Source organism: Urocitellus parryii, chromosome 13, assembly GCF_045843805.1.
Source record: "Urocitellus parryii isolate mUroPar1 chromosome 13, mUroPar1.hap1, whole genome shotgun sequence".
Lineage (NCBI taxonomy): Eukaryota > Metazoa > Chordata > Mammalia > Rodentia > Sciuridae > Urocitellus > Urocitellus parryii.
This window is the reverse complement of record NC_135543.1, coordinates 25,592,181-25,615,377: the sequence shown is the minus strand read 5'-3', so window position 1 is coordinate 25,615,377 and position 23,197 is coordinate 25,592,181. Positions and strand designations below refer to the sequence as shown.

Here is a 23,197-nt window from a genome sequence, read left to right as displayed (position 1 = left end):
GTTAGTTTTAGTGAGAACCAGGAAGAAAAGTGTACTCTGTGATGGATCTGACAAAGTAAGCAGCAGCACTAGCAGATGTTTCCTAACAATATGCCACGCCAATGACTCAAATGCCAAAGAAAGGCTAACAATTTGGGGAATACTGAATACTGATCTTTTAAAAGAATATCATGTAGTTATACTTGAAAATCTTTTCATCAACATCTACCTTTAATAAATCAAACTCTATTTAATGATGCTTCAAGGGCATTAATTCTGTATGTAACTGAATAGTCACAAAAAAGAATGATAATACCAACAATGATGTGACAGCAACTTACTCAGACTAATATAACTCATTATTCAGTTGTGACTGCTTTAATAACTGAGGTATATTTATATAGCTCACACATAAATGCAGATGGTGATGAATATGAGATGAAATGGAAAATATCAATATACTTAAAAAAAGAGAATGAGGTGATTTTAAAAAGATAACATAAAAACAAGTTAGCCTACTGTTAATTGTGATGTAAGGGGTTCATTAAATAACTATGTATTAGTATAAAGATGAGATTTAGATGGTAACAAGAAATTTAGCAAAAACTGATCATGTATATGCTTAAAAATTAGGCCAACAACAGATCAATTTAATCTTGAACTAAAATGAGTATATGGCTATCAAAATTCTTATTCTTTATGGGATACAATAATTTAAAGAAGATTCAAAACCAGAATTGCATCGATCAAAACATTAGCTGAAACATTTAATATCTTTTTAATACTGGCAAGCAGATAATATTTTAAATGCTATGCCTTATTTTACATGAAGGAAACATCCTAAGCAAAATTATACTAAGCAACCCAAACAGGTCTTCCAAAACACACCCCCTCCCACAAGATGTCTAAGATTCCATAGAGGGCAGAATATTCACCTGGTTTGTTCAGAGAAGCTGTAAAGGCCTGTTGTATCCCACTGATCTATCGTATTTGGTGTACTCAGTCCCCAAATTTCAGAGCAAGTGCTGTGCATAAATTGAAAAACAAAAAATTGATGTGAACATGGAAGCATGGTTATTCAAAATACCATGATGTAAAACATGGAGAATGTACAGAATACTTCCTTCACCCAGAAAATATACATTGCTTCACTTTTTCACAGACATGTAGTAGTGTTCATTACTATATTTTCTATATGAAGGAAGCCAATAAAATGGAACATGTGACTCCAGATAAGTTATGATTATGTTTTTAAAATGTGAACACCAATGCTCTCTAGTTTAATGACATCACACCTATAACACATCCTTTCCAATTTCCTTTACTCAAAATAAAAGACCTAATACCTATGCATTGGCCTTACTAACAGTGCTTCATTTTATCAGACCTTTTGGAAAAAAGTTTACCAAAAAATACATGTTAATTATTTTTTAATTTACTGATATTGGCAAAACACTGGTATTTTTAAAATAGAAAATAATTCCAATTAAAAGATACTAGCCACAGTTAAGATTTTTCAGGTTATTTGATTGCAATAATTATAAACAGTATAACTGAAAATTATTACTGCTCTATCACTATTTAAAAAGAATAAGGTAGATTTTGAAGTCATTCTAACACAGCATACAACTTTAAAATTTTTTTCGACATTTCTTTCTAAAGAAAGAAATAACACAAGCAGCCCAGAGATAATTCTTAATATTTTCCCTGCCACCACTGAGCTGTGGGAGAAGGGAAGTTTAAAAGGAAGTTTTGCCAAGAAACATTTGACTGCTGTGTCTCTCAGGTTCTAATTTGTACTTTTTAAATTAGTCACAAGGTAAATTTCTAAAATTTAGTTCCATTTCTCAAATACTACAAAGTCTTCAAAATTTCAAGGAAGCAGAAGGTATATTTCAGAGCACTTAAAAATAAATCAAACAACTGATTAAATCCCAAATTTATACACTGCTAGTAAGCTAACTGGATCAACATTTCAAAGTACATCAAAGGTGAGATGTGCTGATATTCTGTGCCAACACACACGAGCTGCCATGCCCTCCCTTCCTATAATGTAGCCCCTATACTACTCAACAGTTTATTAAGGGATGTTCAGAAATTTTTCTGCACTGCCTTGAGACATTTTTGATTCTCTCTCTTTTTTTTAAGGATACAAAATTTACCAGACTTATAAAAGACATTTCCTTTCCACCTAAAGATTTTTTACTAATTTTAAAACCATGACATAAATGGTTTCTTTATTTAAAAGCTATTTATCAAATATATACTAAAAATATACAGCCCAGTGTAGTTTAAGTCACAACCAAATTACCTAAATTCTAATCATTTGAGTTTAAGGAAGAAATAGTAGTATACAGCTGAAAATAATTCAAGGAAAACGATTAACAGTGTAGATCAGAGGCTATTCTGTTATTATGGAGCTAAAAAGAATACTTCACTCAAGTTACTCCGGAATTGACATGAGAACACGAATCTTAAAAGAGAGCACGAAGAACTTAAGTTGTGTTTTATTTAAGCCTTGAAAAAAATCAAAAAATAATAGTCGTTAAGAACATGCACTCAATCTAAAAGCTGACAGACTCAGACCCCAGGTCTAACTCAGCCACGTTCAGTCTGCCATCAGAGGGTATATTTAAATGTTTTAACATGTATCACATTACTTCCTTCATAAAATTGGAAGACATTTCTAAGAATATTAAATTTGCATTTAGCTAGTTGGTAAAAATCTGTTTATTTGTATCAGGTAAAGTATTTTCAAAAAGAATCCAACTTATAACAAAATATTTATAAAGCATATAAAATAAATTATGAAACTGTCAAAATTATGTAAAGGAACATTTTAAACACAAAAGTACACTGAGAAAAGACAAAAATACACACATCCCTAGATAAGATAGTAGTATAGGGTTATCAAGTCTAACAAATTTATATATTTGATGCAAACTCAATTAAAATAACAATTCAAGATCCAGACAATATCATTCCAAATATAACACATCAAAACAAACAAAACTAACCAGGAACACTCTCAGAAAAAAGAGAGAATGGCCCTCCCAGATTCTAAAAATTCTCAATAATGAAAGAAGTATCAATCAGCAAAAGTATACACAAATAAAACAATAGAGGTTTTCCTTCCAATAATGGTAGAGTAGCCTCAATTAGGCTAACTTTTCTTCAGATAACAATAATAAACTCCAAACCAAATAATCAACTATTTGAACACTATTTCTCTTTTTTGGAAAAAGACAAGAAACAGACAAAATCTGAAGAGATAAGACATCAACTTATGGGATACAAAAACTGTGATAAATGAGAACTGTGCTCCTGTGGCTTTGTACCCAAGGGAACTTTCCAGCTGGAGTTAAGACAGGGCAGCTAGAACATCAGAAAAACCTGGAGTTTTTCTGTTAAGAACGCACAGGGAGAAAAACATCAAACTGTGAATTGCCCTACACTATACATACAGATAGTTTATGGGGCTGTGCTGAAGCCAGCACTTGGAAGGCTGAAAGAATGGAAATTTTAGCTGTGGCCTACATCAGAGGAAAACCATTTAGATTTTGAGATCATCTCAAACAACTTGTGAGAACAAAAGAGAACAGAATTCAGAGTCAACAATGTTTCACTCAAATATCCAGTATTGATTGTCAGAGTTTGGATCTAGAATATCCCCCAGTCTCATAAGTTCAGAGGTGGAAAAGTAATTGGATCATGAGAACTCTGACCTCATCAATGAATTAATCCATTAATGGCTGAATGGACTACTTGGGGGGGGGGGACTTGGAAGGAGGAGGTCACTGGGGCATGCCCTGGGAGAGTTTCTCACCTTACCCCAATCCTTCTCTCCCTATCTGCCTCTACTGTGCCCTTCTGCCTTGATGTTACACCTCACTTCTGGCCCACAATGCTGGAGGCTGACCACAAACTAAAATCTTGAGCTAAAATAAATCTTTTCTCTGCTCGTGGTTCTTAGTAGGTATTCTGATCACAACAATGAAAAACTAACAACAACAACCAAGAATAACTAAACATGAAGAAATAGAAGAATGTTACCCCTAATCAAAATTTAAAAGTCGACAGAAGCAGATCCCAAGATGAACAAGAATTTTTCAGAAATTATAATAAATATGTGCAGGGACTCCCTAACTCCCTTGTTCTCCCTTTAATGCCTAGTCACCTCTATGTAAATCAGATTGTGAATCTTTGCATAATAAAAATAGAAAAATAAATCAAATAGAAATATTAAAACTGGGTATTATAAAATGGGAAATTAAAAAATCAACCTCATGATTAGGAGACAATTAAGTAAATCTTAAGTTAGATTATTAGAAATTACCTAAAAAGAACTAAAATAAGACTGATAAGCAAAATGGAATTTCAGTAATACAGCTTCAGAAAAAGAATAAGTCAGAAAAAAATATTTGAAAAAAATAGCCAGAAAAAAATTGTCACTGTTAGTAAAAACACTAAATTTATACACCCAAGAAGCTCAATGAACACCAAGGAGTTTAAAAAGAAGAATTATATAGTCAGGTACATCATTTATCAAACTCCTAAATACAAAACTGTTGAAGCAGTGAGATGCAAAAACTCTTGGCAAAAATAACTCTATTCAATCCCTCCAACTAAGAGATCTGACCAATTTTTAGCATGGTTTCTAGCAGCCTAAGACGTCCTTGGAGCAATCCAATCCCACTTAGAGTTCCTGTCAGTAAAGGATCAAGGCTGTCAAGAAAACTTATCACTTATTCCACCTAACACTTGATGACAGGCAAACAGTTTCCCCTCCTTAAGAATATTTATACTGTAAATCCTTCTCATCTCTTTGAGAGAGATTTTATTTCCAACAAATTACTAGAATTATTCCTCATGGACCTGAAAGCCATTTTTCTGATACGTGATGATCAGGAAGTCCTCTATGAATTTAAATTCAATAAATGTTAGTTTAAAATTACCTAATCAGAAAACAATGTCTGATTAGCAAAATGAATAATCTTAGTAACATATAAGTCTAATCATATTCTCATTAAATAGCCCTCTTATTGCCTTTTATAATTTTCACTTCCCTAACTGTGCCTGAGTTAACAACAGCTCACTGCCCCTTCCCCACTCCCTCCTTTTCCCTACAATGCCTAGTCAACTCTATGTAAATCAGCACTGGACTCAACTCTTCCCCCACTGTAGTGGTTACTAAATAAAATCCATCTTACTCTCTTTAAATCATGTCTGCTTTATCTTTAGCAAGAGCCAGGAGAGAACAATGCATTACATGTAGAGGCATAAACACCAACTATTTATCATCAGAAACAATGGAAGTTAGGAGACAATGGAACACCCACAAGAAACTGAAAGAAAAAAAAACTATCAACCTAAAAGTTCATAACTGACAAGAGTATCCTTAAAATAAGTCAAAGTGGGGCTGAAGTTGTGGCTCAGTGGAAGAGCACTTGCCTAGCATGTGTGAGGTACTGGGTTCGATTCTCAGGACACTATATAAAATAAATGTCCACCAACGACTAAAATAAATAAATTTTTTTAAAAAGTCAAAGCAAGAAGTGTTGAGATGAACAAAACCTGAAAAAACTTGTTTCTATCAGTCTGTGCACAACAGAAATGCTAAAGGAAAATTCTTCAGCATGAAAAGAAATGACAACTGATGGAAACTCAAAATCATGGGGAAAAAAAATTAGAAGAATTGGAAAGTATTAAGAATATGGGTATGGGGCTGGGGCTATGGCTCAGAGGTAGCGCACTCACCTGGCATGTGTAGGGCAATGGGTTCGATTCTCAGCACCGCATATAAATAATTAAAATAAAAGTCTATCAACATCTAAAAAATATATATATTAAAAAAAGAATACGGGTAAATATAAAAGGTGATGTCCTTTTCTCTTTATTTCTATAAACCGGAGATGACAGCTTATAGCAAAATAATAACTCAAAAAGTATGTTTTCTAACAGTATAGTTACTTTTAATACCTCCTGTTGCTTAAGCGCAATCAACAGATGGTGTTAAATGTAACTATATTGTTACAAAACTAAGGACTCATACTGTGATCAAAAAACCCCTAATATTTAAAAGCCAGAGACATTTATTAAAAGCCACATTAGAAATAAAAAATGAAATATTAAAAAATAACTCACAAAAAGGAAGGAAAGAAAAGGGAAAACAACAAACAGATGGTAATAGAAAACAAACAGTAAAATGATAGACTTAAATCCAATCACAGCAATAGTAACATTAAATACACCACATGCTCCAATAAAAGAAATGTCAGAATGAACACAAGATGCAAAATGTCCACAAAATATGCAATTTAAATAAAGACAGAAACCAAATACATAAGAAATCATCCATAAAAGCATTAAGTTTAATAAAGCAGATGATATTCTACTATCAGAAATAATAACAATTCAAGACTATTACAAGAGATAAAAATACATTTCATAAAAGAGTCAATTCATCAAATGACATTAATTATCTTGCATGTATCTAAAAACCAAAGTTTCAAAGTAGATGAAGGCTGGATCAGGAGGATCACAAGTTCAAAGCCAGCCTCAGCAACAGTGAGGTGCTAAGCAACTCAGGGAGACCTTTCTCTAAATAAAATACAAAATGGCTGGGGAAATGGCTCAGTGGTCGAGTACCCCTGAGTTCAATCCCTGATACCAAAAAAAAAGGAACTACTGATACACTGATGAATCTCAGAAACATTCTGTTGATCAAAAGAATCTGAAAACAGACTAAATAATGAGTGATTCTTTGACATGAAACTCTACAAGGGGTAAAACATTGAAAATGAAGAAAAGAAAAGAAACACTGGTTGCAATCAAAACCACTGAGAAAGAATATGAAAGAATTTTCTAGGTAACTGAAAAGTTCTATTACATACTGGCATATGCAATATCAAATCTAATTCAATTGGACACCTGATATGGGTACTTTATCATATGAAGATTTTACCACCACAGGGAGATGAGCACAAAAGAACTCAAAGAATGGGAAAAAAAAAAAACAGAATAGAAAGTACCAACATTAAATAAATTTCATGGTAATTTAACATATGATAAAGAAGGTTCTCTATGAATTGATAAGGAAAGGTTTCTAAAATATCGTATTAATTCCTAGTCACACTAAAATCATAACATTTGAAATTCATTGTTGGGTGGGGAATGGATCTCTCAGCTTTCCAGTTTGTTAATAGTTGTAAATTCTGTTATGGCTAATTACTAAAATATACATAAATATATATATTTTATATATATTAAAAGAAACAAGTGCAGGAAAATTTTAGAAGTAGCACTGATTAAACAACTATTTAAAAAGTCTTTTACACATTCAATAACTCTTAAGCTGTTGTCTATTTTAAAACACATTATTTTTTATTAACACTTAAAAAGAAAAGTCATTTCCAATTTTATTTATATGCAGTATCTCAAAAATGAAAAATGCACATCTAAGAACCAATGAAACATATAATAACAATTACCTTTATAAGTTAGTTATTACATATCAAGCTATGTTTAAGACTTTAAATATATGATAGGTCTTACTCCTGCAAGCTATGTAAGCAGTACATATCATTCAGCAAATTGTTAGAATTTTGGTGGCTACATAACTGAGTATAAATTAGTCTTTTAATATGCATAAGTTCCTACTACATTATATTTTTATACATTTAAACAATAGTAAGGGAAGTCCACAAGAAATGTCTTTACAGTACTCAAACTGTGAAAAGCATGAACCTGTACAACAGCAAGCTACTTACAAGTACTACAGAGAGAGAAGAGTAGATCTAAATGTTAAACTAAAAAAACTACTTGCTATGTGAAATCAACATTATATCCAAAAAAAAAGTTAAATTTGTATTATAATGATGGTGATTGGAAAGATGATTAGCAATATACCAAATATATCAGTTCAATATTTCCTAAGTTTATTTAACTAACCTCAGGACACAGGTAAAACTCCTCAAGTACTAATAAGTCTGCAAAAATTGACCTCATAACCAATACAATTAACACAGACTATTACAATGTCAAAATAGGATGTAATATACCATAAACCATTACAATGATGTCCCTGCTTCAATATGTAGACAAATAACCAAGCATACCTATGTCAGTATCCCACACAAAGTTAAAGTTCTTTGTATACAATACAATTTCTCAAAGGCAGATTATCCCCTATTAATTATGTAACTTTCTTGCTTACATACGGAGACCGAGTAAAAAAAGATGTGAAGAAAGCTGGGACAGCTATTAATAGTCCAAAGGTACTAATTACCAATGATAATTTGGCATACAAAATATTAGTTGAGTACTGGATTAAACCAATCACTTGGCTATAAACCTAGAGGAAGTCCTTATCAAATTTCCCTAGTAATCACACTTATATAAAAAGTTTCAGTAAAATTAACACATTAAATATTTCATTTAAATTAAAATCTTTGAACACTGAAGTTAAAACAAAATCTATGTACAATATTCAAAGTACATCCTAACAAACACACTTTATACATTAACATTCTGCACTCTGGTCAGTCAGCCAGAGATTATGGCTGTGTTAATTAATATACTTTTTACATTAAGGATATGTATACTTATTCACATACTTGTTATGGGGAAATAAAAGAGAAGCAATAAGAACTAAATTCAAGAAAACCCTGACTTTGGGCAAAAGAGGGTACATTTCACAGAATCTGATAAACATTCATAGTTTTATTACTCTTGTCACGTGTGTATCATTTACTGCAATAACTAACCAAACTCAAAAGTAATAAACCTCACTGTTTAACTAATTTATTATTTTTCATGACCCTCTTGCCCAAAAATGTTTCTTCTATAAACCAAAAGGGGTTAAGAATCTAGGCTGCCCCTGTGGGAAAATTAAAGCATATTAAACACTGAGACAAACTAAAGGATATAAATCAGCAGAATGCCATCAATAATAGAAGCTTCACTTGAGGCTCCAGCTCTTGAAATCTGATACACTATCTATAACCAAATACATATCATAATTAATCCTACTTGAATAATCCTTTATTTTTATATATTATTAGCAAGGCTAAAGTTTATATTTTAAATAGCTCAGGAATGAAAAGATGATCATTATAATAAAGAGAAGTCTTCACATCTGCACACATTGTGTCTGTGTGTACGCCATCATCACTACAGATTGGGATGGTGAATGGAAAACAAGAAAACCTACCTCCACTGCCTTTTACCTTTCCCTCCACCACCAAGAAAGTTGTCTCAGGAGCAACCTTGTTCTTGTTAAAGTAGCAAAGAATACATGTGAACAATTAAATATTCATTCACTGCAGAAAACCTGCCCAAAGTTGCTGATATTTAGGCATTTGATAAGTACTAGCATTACTCAAGTACTTTACACAATCTAATTTATAGTCATTATCAACCCTGTAACATGAATTAACATTATAACTGATTTTCAAAAAGGGGAAAGAAACCCGAGCAGTTAAATAACTCAAATATCCAGAGCTAATGTTGGTAAGAGCCAGGATTGTTCTATTTCTCCCTGGCTTAAAAGTCTTAAGTTCTTTAGGGCACACTTGTACAGAATTAAGGTTTAAATCATGGTATCAAATTTCTACAAGAGTGAAAATATTTTCTTAAGAAATGTAAATATTATTCAAAGATATAAAATACATTAAAGTATCTAATTATAAATGTTTCAGTATTATTTACTTATTATCTTATCATTGAAAACATGATTGTTTTGATTAAACCAATAATTTTAATTGATAATAACAAATAGCCTGTTACTTGCTTCAGAATTCACTTTTCCCCCTCTGTTTTGTTTGCAAGATGTAGACAATTCTGATTAAGAAAAAAGTACCTGCAAATACTATTTTAAAATGCAACTTAAAAGTTGCTGTTTGGGGTTGGGAATATAGCTTAGTTGGTAGAGTGCTTGTCTTGCATGCACAAGGCCCTGGGTTCAATCGCCAGGACCACAAAAAAAAAAAAAAAAAAAAAGGTTGTGGTTTTGCTCATACTAATAACTATTTCTTGAAAACTTGGGATATTATTGAATAAAAATAACATAAATATAAAAGCAAGGTGATAGGAAATTTGTTTCAAAAAGGTGAATTACCACCAACAGCTAGCATGCTTTACATTCCTTCATAATTAAGGCATAATTTAGCAGTAATTAAATCTGGAGACAGTTTAATAGGGTCCTTAACTGGCTTCAACCTTCACCCTTTCTAGAAAGTTTTCCATCTTTATTCTGCAGCCTTATTAAACAGTCATTCAAAAACAAACTCAGTCACCAAATGTGCATCCTAGGATGCCGGGGTTTCACAACACGGTTCAAAATAGAACAGAGAAAGCCTAGATTCCAAGTACTTGAGCTATACCTGGCTTTTGACAGAGCTCACCACATGGTGCTATAGCACTCTTCTTACATAATTTTACAAGAAAACACACAAAATGGAATTTTAAAGAATATGCAAAGCTGAATCTCCCTAATCAATAATAACACAATGAAAAAAGTTCAAATCTATGTCCAGATGTGTCAGGAATACCTTTATTCTAATGTCTTCAATATTCATGAAAAAAAAGAGACCTATGTAAGAATTTTAACAACCCATTCTATCATAAAACACCAAGTAAAGCCTCACAGAGTTTATTTCTAAGAATCAAGCGAACATTTTTTTTTGAGGGGGGGGGGCTCAAAAAAAGTTCCAACCATCTCAAAATATTTATGTCAACTTCCTGGATGGCTAGAGAAATAAGTATCTTGTGCCCATTTGTGCAATTCAAAACTTTCCAAACATCTGTAAAAAGTTGTAAAAGATGTAAAAGCACACATATTCATCAGCAAGATTCTATAATATTTGTTTTATTTGCTCTACTGTACATGGAACTTTCCCTCTATGTATCCAACAATCTTAGTTTTGATACATTAAAAATAACATTGTAGACACTTCAAAGTGCCTATTAATTGGAGTTCATTGTTCTCTTGAGGTATGTTTTACAATATGAAACATAAATCTTACCTTTTAAAATTATATCAAGTGTTTAAACTGTGTAACTATCAATCCTGTTAAGATCATCACCACCCATGCCCTTTTCGTCACCCTGCCATCTATCTGCAAAAGTAATCACTGGCCTGATTTTTTTTTTACTATACGTTTAGCATCTTGTAGAATGTCACATAAATGGAATTATGTACTATATATTCTTTGGAGTCTGTTTGACTCGGCATGGTGTTTGAGATTCATCCATACTAATGTATATCACAGTAGTTCATTCCTTTTAGTGCATGGTTATCCATTACATGAACAGACCACAATTTGTTTAGTCACTCTTCAATTGATGGACGTCTAACCTGTTAGCTATAACTATAGTGAATAAATTTGTTATAAATATTCAAATAAATACATGTCTTCTTGTGGACATATGCTTTCATTTCTCTTGGGTAAATATCTGTATTCTAAGTAAAATTCTTGAGACACCGGGTAGAAGCCTGTTTTGTGTTAAAATAAGCAACCAGATCTTTCTCCAGAGTGGAAGCACTTTTTATATTCCCTCCCTCACTATGCAAGAACTCCTACTTTGTCAACATCTTACCAGCATTTGATGTAATCAGTCCATTTAACTAGATTCTAGGGGTTATGCAGTGCTATTTCCATGTGGTTTCAATTTGCATTTTCCTGATAGCTAATACTACTGCACACTTCTCCATTTCCTTACTGTATTTTCTTACACAAGCTTTATAGTTCTAGCTTCTGCATGAGAACTGATCCATCTGGAATGAATTCTTTGGACTGGTGGGGACAGGATCATTCCTTACAGATATCCAACTATTCTAGTACTCTTTGTTCAAACCTTTCCCTACATCTCTGTTGAAAAAAATTAAATATCCATGTAAGTTTTGTCTATTTTATGTCATATATCTACTTGTTTTAATGCCAGTATCACACTGGATGTCTTGAAGTCAGGTATTTAACACTCTAACCTACTGAGTTTCCCAACTCACAAAAATTATGTATCGTTTTGCCAATTTTTTGTCTGATAGTTTCAACATGTGGGTTGTATCATGGTTGGTTCTCCACTGACCTCCTTCTAAGAAAGGATCATATTTTCATTTTTCTTCATATGCTGGCTGAGTAATTGACCTTGTGAATTTTGTGATAAAGGGCTTTTGTTAAATTCTTACAATGTTTTGATTTTTGGCTTAAATTAGCAATTAGCTTAGTAGGACTCAAATCACAAACTTGTGTTTGGGTAATTTAAACCAGTTTTTTTGAATCAGTCTTAGTAGGGCTATCCTAAGTTTACCCCAAACCAGGGAGTTTAGAGGTCAGCCAGTGATTCCAAAATTTCTAAGTAGAATCTAGGACTCTCCTTCTGTAGCTCTCTCTTGACTGAAATTCTCTTACTGTTCAGTAGCTGTGGTTATCCCAAACTGTGACCTCTGGTTCCTCAGGGCAGAATGTCAGTGGGTTTTGAACTGAACTTTCAGTTACCAGGGACACTTTGGATAAAAGCCATAAAAACAAAATCCACCATGCCATTCCCTTCTTCTAGTTGTCAAATCCCTCTAAAATATGCTATTTTTATTTCTTGTACCTTATGCCTTTTAAACTTAGTGCAGTTTGTTATCTGAGTATCAGTTTGGTGAAAAGATGCCTATCTGTACAAAAATCAGAACTCCCTCTTAGTTTTGTCTTAAATTTCTTTTAGCAAGGGTTTGGGATTTCATATAGAGATTTTGAGTATTTAAAAAAAGGTTTATTCCTAGATATTTTAGCTGTATTAATGCTACTATTCCTAGAAATGTTTTCTCAGTATTGCTTCCATTTGTTTGCTAGTACTAATAAAAATAGTATTGACTTTCAGACATTTAACCTGTAAAGTATGGTCTTTCTAAATTTGCTCATTTGCTTTAGTGGTTGTATTAATAGATTCCTTAGGATTTCCTACATAAATAATCATGTCATCACAAACAGAATTTTGATAGATTCTTTCAGATCTTTATGCTTTCTACATTTTATTTTCTTCACTTACTGTACTAGTTAAGTCCTACACTATAATAATGAACTAAAGACAAGAGAGTGAATCCTTATCTTATTTCTTATTCTTAGGGAAAAGATGGTATTTTTTTAGGTAAGTATACTCTTATTTGTTGGTTTTTTTTTTTTATCCTTTTGTCAGAGGAGGAAGTCTGAACGTATCACATTTGCAGAGTTTATCACGAATGGATGTGGAATTTTCTCAAATTGTATGGTGCTCTCATGGTTTTTCTCCACTAATCCAATTTGTTAAATTAATTTTTAAAAGTTATAAACTAACTGCATTGTTGGGATAAACCCCAATCATAATGTACTTCTCTTTTTGTACATCACTAGAGCATATTTTAACAATTTTTCATCTATATTCATGACAAATATTAAACTGTGATTTTTCTTCTTTTAAAGCCATCATTGTCAAGTTTTGCTATCAGGCTATTTTGACCTCATAAAACAGCTTTCATTTTTCCCTGAACTTCTATGTGACTGCTGGCATTTCTTTTTAACTGTCTGTTTTGTTTGCTTTTGTTTTCATTTGAGATGGGGTCTATACGTTCATCAGGCAGGCCTCCAAGTCCTGGGGCTCATGGCTGCCTCAGCCTCCTGAAGTAGCTGAAGACTACAGACAAGGCACCAACATCCAGGAGATATGTGCCTGTGTATCTATCTTTAGTAGAGCAAATCTTTTTTTTTTTTTTTTTTTTTTTTTTTTTGGTAGTGTTGGGGATTGAACCCAGGACCTCACATATGCTAAGCAAATGCTCTACCACTGAGTTCTGACCCCAGTCCCTCAAATGTCTGAATCTATCAATAAAAATGCTTGGGCCTAAAATTTTCTTTGCGGGAAAGATTCTGATTAATAATTCACTTCTTTAACTCTTATAAGGCCATACAGATTTTCCACTTCTTCTTGCATACACTAGTTTAGCCACATAATTTTATCATTACATGTAGTCATCAAATTTCATGATTTACAGATATTTATAAATAACTTGTCATCCTTTTAATGCCTATAGGACCCAGCGTGAAAACCCTTCCTTCATGGCTGATACAGGTAATTTGTGCTTGAGGGCTCTTTTGCTTTGTTTTTCTTGATCAATCTAATTGAGTTTATCTTCCCAAAGAACCTATATAAATAATTATGCCATCACAAACAGAATTTTGGCTTTGTTAATTATTCTGTCTCTCATCTGTTCACTATTTTTGCTATTACTTTTGTTTTTTCTTCCTTCTACTTTTCACTTCTTTTCCCCAAGTTACTTACATGAAATCTTAGGTAAACTTTTTTCTTTTCTAGTAAAATTTTTAAAGGTGTAAATTTCTTGTTCATCACTGTTTTAGTTGCATTGCACGTTTGATATGTTTTATTTTCATTATCACTTAGTTTGAAATGTACTCCAATTTCCTTCGTGATTTTCTTCCTAAATACCATGAGTCAAACAACTGTGTTAATTTCCAACTCTTTACCTATGTCTATTGACATTAATTTCTAATTTCACTCTATTGTTGGCAGAGAACATACTCAGTGCACTTGGATCTAAAACTTAAGATTTGTGCCTCATTAAGTCTTTCTTGGTGAGTTTACCATGAACACTTAAAAAGATTGTGTCTGCTTAGTATTCCATAAATATCAAATGAATGGTTAATAATGTTAACTTATAACTTCTATGTCTGTATTAATTTTTTTAAGAGGGGAGGTCTAACTGAACTCTCTAACTTGAACATGAATTTGAGATTGTATCCCATTAACTGTACCAAGTTTCACTGCATGTATTCTGAAGATCTTTAATTAAGTAGATACACATTTATTGTGATGACTTTTCCAAGTCAGCATTTTAGAGATGTCATTCTACAATCTTCTGGCTTCACTTCTTTTGATGAAGCCACAAGTCAATCATTTCTTTGTTCTTCTATAGGTTACATGTCATTCTGTACTGGCTGCTCTAAGATTTTCTCTTCATTAACTAAGTAAGTGTGGTTTTCTTTCTATTTATTCTGCTTCAATTTAACAAGAAATCTCACTATATTTTTGATATATGATTGCTGATAGCTTTCAAATTAAACCATTCCCTCTTCTGCCTCAAATTTGGGCAAGTTAATAAGAAAAGGAAGGCATTACCTCTGGTCCTGGTAAGCCTTGGCACATGTACAAGTGCAAGAACAGTAACCCGGCCTCCAACTCCATTCCCTAATTGACATCCAACCCAAGCCACTGTTTCTATTACTGATCCCTCAATTCATATTTGGAACAACTTGGGAGCCTGTCCTGCTCTTCCCAGAAAGCCTTATTATGTGATTAATGAACCTTTTCTGAACTCTCAGTGCATGTGTGGATGGCAACTTCAGTCTCCCACCAAAATTAAATCTTGAGGGTAGGAGGAGTCCTTCCCACATACAGTTCAAAATTACTAAATATTTATAATGTCCAAAGCACACGTTTCAAATCATTTCATCTACCGACAATCCCATGAATCAGGCATTATAATCCTCATCTGATACATGAGGTACTAGAAGCACGGAGATAAAGTAACATGTTTAAGGTCATACAGCTAGCAACAGGCAGGAACAGAGGGTGCATTCTTAAGTACTAATACTGTTCTATCCGTTGTGTAGCTTCTAAAAAGAAAAGGCAAACATAAACACAGAAAGTCAAAACTAAAACAATGATATTGGTCTAGTATACCAGATATGTAAAACATTTATGAAATATGCTTAATTATAAAAACTAAAGATTTCACTATAAGAGGTATTGTCTCATAAAAGAATATTTCTTTGCATAAGTTAGTGGGTGGCACCTATTCCAAATTAAAACAGGGGAGAAAACTTCCAGTCACAGTCCTCTCATACTCCTCTTTGGTTTGGACACAGTCCTTCACAGAAGGAGAATGGGTTCATGAGGGATGATTACAAAAACCTTTCCTGGTAATTTTCACCTCTACCTTCACATGTTACATTGAAAACACTACCTGAGATCCTGCTAAATATTTTTATCAACTCAACAAATATATTCCATGAACATAAAACACTCCCTGCATTCAAAATATTAAAATATCAATTCTAAAAGTGGTTGGTAAGACTTGCGAAAAATAGTAATTTTTACTTTAAGAAAAAAAAAAGCTAACACTGAAAAAGAATCAAAGACATTTATTTAATAATATAGCTTGTGGATTTCTAAACTTATTTTCATATATATATTTTAACAATTAAAAAATAGCATCCTAAATGACAAAAATCCTGATAGAAATGCATAAAAATCTGGAATATACATAAAATACAAAATGAGGATTTTAATATAGAATGGGATCCTATAAAATTCAAAGGTTTATTTATTTTTTTCTTTAAGTGCTATGATGTGAACCAAGGCCTCATATATGCTAAGCAAGTGCTCTACCAATGAACTACATCACCAGTCCTTCAACATTTTAAGTTATACACTTTTGTAATGCTTGATTTTGGTTGTAAAGAAATGGTTTTATAATATGAAAATAATTTTTTAATTTAGCACCCCACAAAATAAAAACTAACTTGTATAGTGCCTTGAAATAAACAAAATGCTTTTACAAATAGAAATTTCATAAATTACATATAATGTACATACACTAACACACATGAGTAAAACCCCTTTTTAAATTACTTAAATTATTTTTCATTATAAATTTCTGTTCAGTATACAATTCCAGACTTTCATATCATCAACAGAAAAATAACCTTCCTTCACAACCCCTGCTCCCTACAGGCCTAGCAAACTAGAGAAATTTTATTCTCTTACATACAAATAAAGCCATAAAGATTAAAAAAAAAAAAAGTTCTTAAAAAAGATTAGGTGGGGAATTTAATCAGAAACCTTACCTTTTTCAGATCTAATTTAAGCATTATTAATGAGCAAAGCTTCCTAAGAACCTCAAGATAACCATTTCACAGTGCTTCCTGTAATAACCCAAAGGCAGAGCTAAAAGTCAGGCTGGATTTTGAGAATAAAGACTAACCTAACACTTTCAGGAGGGAAAATGATAGCAATGGAAGAAAATTCTAGTTTAAAATAGTCTTTTTGAAAATAAGCCACCACTGGATAACAGGTAATCATAGTCAAATATTCTGGGTTAAGGAAAAAACGGTTTTGTTTTATAAAACAGCATAGATTTCAGGCAGGTGCACACCACATCCCTCCATTCCCCTAATACATTCTCCCTGTCTCTAGCAGTCACTAAATTTGAAATCCTAAATTTTCAAAAGGAGTACGTAGACAACACACGAAGCAAGCTGGGCCCAAAGCATTCTCTGCCTCCGCTGTCCCATATCACTGCTTTCCAACAAGCTCTCAAGAAACTGCTTTCTTCCTTTCTGCATAAAAATCTCAAAAAGATCACGAAGGTTTTTCCAGTCATATCCAGATATATTTATTTACAATAAATCTCCCTTCAGAAATTAAAAATTCAGCTTAATCTAAGTCAAAATTTTATTGTCTCATTTAATTTCACTCATTCCACTCTACCCCTCTAGGTGTTAAAAAAAAAAAAACCCAACTAGGTTCCTGCGTAGCAGGAAGAGGGGATTTGATATGACAAGAACATAGGGAGGGAGTACCTCGGAGGTCAAAGGCCCAGATGTCGATTCCTTCCAGTTCACTCCAGATGCAGTAACTTCTTAGGCTGCTCTGTCTGGATCAATATGACCTGCAAACCAGATTCAGCCTCTTGTTCCTCTCAAGACAACTATCATACTAACATGAAATAATTTATCTTTGATCCATAAACTCTGATAAGGCAAACCTTCCCCATCATGCCTTTTTTTCCACTCTACTGATACTGGGCTCCAGGTGGTCTTTTGCTTTTTAAGACAGAATTCAGTTCGTCTATGTAAAATCTCTCAAACCTCATAAAACACATGTCAAACCTGAGACGTTTTCCCAAAGACCTTCCACTTGGATGAAGGAAAGGGAAATGGCATGAATATACTACTCTCTTCAAGGAAGTTCTCACTATAGGGTTCTCCTCATATCTTGATTTCATATTTTATTTATACAGTCTAAATATGATAGATAAATGCAGCAATGCTTGTCTCAGAAAATCCTTTCTCCAAGTCCTGAGGAATCACCATTCCTTTTTTGGGGAGGCGGGGGTGGGGGTGGGGGGCAGGGATTGAACTCAGGGGCACTCAACCACTGAACCATATCCTCAGCCCTATTTTGTATTTTATTTAGAGACAGGGTCTCATCTTACTGAGTTGCTTAGCACCTTGCTTTTTGCTGAGGCTGGCTTTGAACCCTTGATGCTCCGGTCTCAGCCTCCCAAGCCACTGGGATTACAGGCGTGCACCACCGCACCTGGCTCACCATTCCTTTTAAAAGTAGGTTACAAGTAACCAACTGTTCTCAGATTTGGGGTCTCTGAGTAAATACCAAGAGGACTTCCCATTTTAATATTGTGTTACAGTTCTATTTCCAGATAAGGCACAGCAGGTCACAACAGGCCAACACAGGTGGAAAAGAAGAAGAAAACTGTATGAAGACAACAGTAAATAATCCAAGTTTAGTTCAGATGAACTATAACTGAAATGAAAGAAGAGTTTCTGGATGAATGAACAACCGCCTACCATTTCCTCCCCTGTGGTCATTTGCAGATTTTAGGTACAGGCTAAGAATCACAAGAGGTCTGGAAGGAAAAAACCCACTGAGGAAAAGAACACAATAGAACCACTGACAATCACATGAGTCTCTCCCTCTTCAAGATGTTTATCAGATTTCAAAGGTAAGGCTATAGAGTCAAACTCAAACTATGAAAAGGGTAATAGTATATTTCCCCAGTGTTTGAGGAATTAGGTGTTAATCTGCCAGGTTTTCAACCAAAATCCAATAAGAGCACTGTTTGCAGAAGAGGCATAAGCCAGTGTTAACAGTCAAATTAAAATGGTAACCCAGCCTCACCCCAATTCAATCCCTGATTAGATTAAGGTGACCAAAGACTCTTGCAAAAGCATCAATTGCAGCATTTATCATCCCTTTATATGTGAGCTTTATATACTGTATGCAATATACAGCATTCACTCAAACTGACATATGAAGAGGAAGGAAAATATAACTGATAATCAAAAGAAGGAACCAATAATAACAGAAGTAGACCAAAAATAATGCAGATTATTACAGTTGACACACAGACTAAACAGTAATTACCACAAATATACTAAAGAAAATCCAGGAAAGTAGACAAAATGGACAGAGAATTAAGAGAGATCTAGAATCTGTATCAGAGAAACAAACTAAAATTGAAAAAAAAATCTGAATTTAAGGACTTACTAAGTGGATTTGACAGCAGACTGGATAAAGTACAAAGAATCAATATATTCAAAGACAGGTCAACAAATATATGAACCATATACTTAAAGGTAGGTCAACAGAAAATACCCATATTTAAAGAGGGGGGGGAAAGGAATTCATAGAACAGAGCAAAAGAGACATTTTAATTTTAGGCCAAGAACATGAGGAAATTTAAAGATTGTAGGATATCCCAAATTAATATTTTACTATTACGTCACCTCTCTACATCCACGTATGGTACTACTTCAGGGGCTGTGAATGCTGGTACAATTACTGGTGTTGTCAGTGGTTCATGTCAGACCACAAGAGCCTGGAAATACTTCATTATGAGATGGGAAGGAGTAAACAGCATGGTTAAATGTTGTCCAGAATACAGTCACATAGGAATGGTGTGGGCAAGTTGTAATGGTCCCAGTCAAAGATGGAAACAGATTGAAGATACTGAGAAAACAAAAACTGGTTGTGACTCTTATTTTAGGTAGGTTGAGTTATCTTCCCCAAAGCCAGGGCATTAAATTAACGGAACAAGAAAAGTAAAGACGTAACATTTTACATCAGGTGTTCAAAATTAAAATTAGAGAGATTGTATAATGTGGGTATAAATCAGTAATTTTATAAAGAAACAAAGATCCTAGGCAGGTAGGTATTTTTACCAACAAGGTGAGTGAGAAAAATGTTCCTTGTAAGAATGTAACATACACACAAAATAGGTTTGAATACCAGGCTCCTGGAGCAGGACCCACCTCAAAGAGCCTAATAACTATAAATGTAGATACCACATAAAGGTCAAGGGTCTCAAAGTGCCTTTCAAAGGACTCCTGACCTAATCAGACGTGTTTTCCCCACTTACAAAGCATACAGAACATGACAAATTGGATGCCAAGGTAATAAAAGGTATCCATTACTCAAACCTCAAAGTTCTGATCTGCATTTATGAAGTTTCATTGCTGACTCTGTAAGTAAATGTTCTATATCTGAATAAACCCAATTATGCATAACACAATGCTGCCTGGCAGAAACTTGTTCTAAAGCAAGGTAGACAATACAATTTAATGCCTACAAGTTAACATGCATTCTCTTGGGAAAAATGAAAGGAAAATGAAGACATGAATCATCTATGAATATTTCAAATAGTCTATTCATGGTGACACTGCTTTATAGCTTATAAATGTGATTTGCATTATTTCAATGGACCTAAAAGTAGTACTGTGCAAGTACTCATATAACACTGCCTTGTACATATGAGGAAATGGTAAGTAGTTCAGCCACATCCCTAGGATCTACTCATCAGTACTGAGGAAGCTGACTCAAAGTAGATTTTCAAATTTCAGATTCCAAGCTTTCCCCATCATTAACTCTCCATATATGTATATTCTCATTCTCTCTCTCTCTCTCTCTCTCTCTCTCTCTCACACACACACACACACACACACACACACATACACACACTCACACCCCACATCTATGCATGAAAGACAGGGAGACAGAATGAACCTCTTTTCAAAATGAAAACTAGCTTAAGAGAATCTGAAGAATATCATAGTTTAAGTTCAAAAAAAAATTCTCTGTAACTATTTCTTTTTATCTTGCTAAGTAAAAGGATAAAAATATAAAGTCAGAAATAAAAAAGTTGTCTATCTGCATAAAGTTACTATAATCATGCAGTTTTGAAGTTTAGGAGACACAAAACAACATCCAAATGTCAACGACAGCATTAAAAAGAATCATCCTGGGGGCTGGGGCTGTGGCTCAGTGGTAGCGCACTTCCTAGTTTGTGTGTTCCTAGTTTGGGTTTGATTCTCAGCACCACATATTAAAAAAATAAAGATCTATTAGCAACTAAAAAATATTTTTAAAAAAATCATCCTGGAAGGGCACATGAGACATCAGTAATACTACAAGCTAGCTATGACTGAGAAGAAAAAACTGGGTGACAAGAGAACAGGGATAAGAACAATACTTATTTTCCTACTGTATCTTCTGTGGCTGATTTTCCCGTCATGTACACACACCATTTTATGTTTTTAAGTAAATAATTTTTGAAGGCAAAAATACTCAAACGTATTTTTTAAAAGGACACTAAGAAAATGGAAACAGAATTGTCCTTTAACAGAAAAACTGACTTCAAAGAATACAAGAAGTAAAAACCTTTATCTTAAGTTGACAAAAATCAAAATGCCCCTAATTCTATATAAAAATTTAATTGTGCTGGAATTAAAACAAGACATGCTTTTACATATAAATATTAGGGGAAAACTATAGGTTATCACTTTTTGAGGTCATCCATAAATAACCACTATTAACAATTTGGCATATTTCTCACTCAAGTTCCATGATTAAGAGTAATATTTTTAGACGTATCTTTATCAAACTAAGAAAATTCCTATTTCTGATTTTTAACATGAATAATGAATTAAAACCTTCTAGATTCAAGATCATTATGTTCTAAAATATGAATACAGCACCTTATATTAATAGATTTCTTGCAGTTGAATCAACTTTGAAAGCTGGCAATAAACTTCACCTAGTTATGTTTTTGGTTTTTTCATAAACCACTAAATCACAGCTTCTGACAGTTATAACTTTTGCATCTATTTATACAAGTGAGATTGGTAGAAATTTTTCTTTTACTATTCTTGTTTAACCGTGGTATAAAATGAATTGGGCTAAGTTTTCCTTATTATTAGTTAAGAAAACTAAGGGTCAGGATTGGGTGAAGAGTTTGTTTGGTAATAATTTGCTATTGTATACAATACTGAAAGAATATCAGAAATCGTTGACCAATTGTCTGACATCCTTAAGATAAGAGATAAAAAGTGTGACTACATGCTCAAAGCATCACCTTAGGAAAGCCCCTGTAATAGTTTATGAAAATGATAAATTCTATATTTCTATAATGTACAGTAATTATAAAACTGTATTTAGGCCCCAGAGTAACGTGCTTTAAATTTTTATACAACTCCATCCCTAACAAGTTTTGATTTTGCATTATTGTAACTAATATGTTTTGAAAGCCTTTTTTTTCTTATGTCTGATTCTTTACTAAATATCAACTACCATTCTGATTTTATAACTAAGTTGTCTCCCTTTTCCTCAGTCTTAAAAATACTGAAATGGAAAAGCTTCATGAAACCTTATGTTATTATTGAGTCCATTGCACCTTACACAGGCTAAGTTCTACCACTGAAATGCTTTGTGTCACCAAACACAATGGCAGGAAGGAAGCAGTAGTGATATACATCTAACTACAGCTTCCAAACCTCCAGAGGCAGCAGAGTAATTAGGTGAGGGGAATGGGAGGAGCTTAAAGTTAATAGCAAGATCTTTGGGCTCTAACTTTAATCCCACCCTAATATTAGTGGGGCAGAGGGCACAAGGGAGGAAACCACTAAAAGACAACAAAGCAAGTATTTTAGCTGAAAACACTTGTTATTTTTTAAATCCATTAATTGATTTCTTGTGTTCTTCACCAACTGAATATATTTTTAGATTTATACAATTGTAATGAATTTTATTATCACCTTATAATTTTAAGTAAATGAGCTTCACCAAATCCATTTTGGTAATCCATTTAAAATAGTTTTATTTAAACTAAGGTTTGAACTTACCCATAAAAAAAAAAATTTTCCCCCCTCCCACTACCCATGTTTTTTATATTCTACATTTTTTATATTCTAAGAGTTGCCTAAATGTCATCTAAAATGTATTATGTTTAAGAATATTATTTAGTGGTTAAGGAATAAATAATAACTGTTCTATTAAAAAGTTGTAAGACACAGCAATTAACAGGGTGGAAAGGAGGAAAAGCAGTTCAATCACCAGAATGCAAGGCCTCCCACATGCCAGGCAAGTGTTCTACCACTGA

At 33.3% G+C, this 23,197-nt stretch overlaps 1 protein-coding gene across 6 annotated transcripts in view; it reads right to left on the bottom strand.

Moving 5' to 3' along the window:
* The window catches only part of Smad2 (SMAD family member 2), an 87,285-nt gene that overhangs the window by 32,476 nt on the left and 31,612 nt on the right, over positions 1-23,197 (bottom strand). For all 6 annotated transcript variants that reach the window (XM_026393773.2, XM_026393771.2, XM_077792171.1 and 3 more), the window contains one exon: positions 915-1,004. In XM_026393773.2, the coding sequence (XP_026249558.1) occupies positions 915-1,004 (90 nt within the window). The remainder of the gene's footprint in view (positions 1-914; positions 1,005-23,197) is intronic.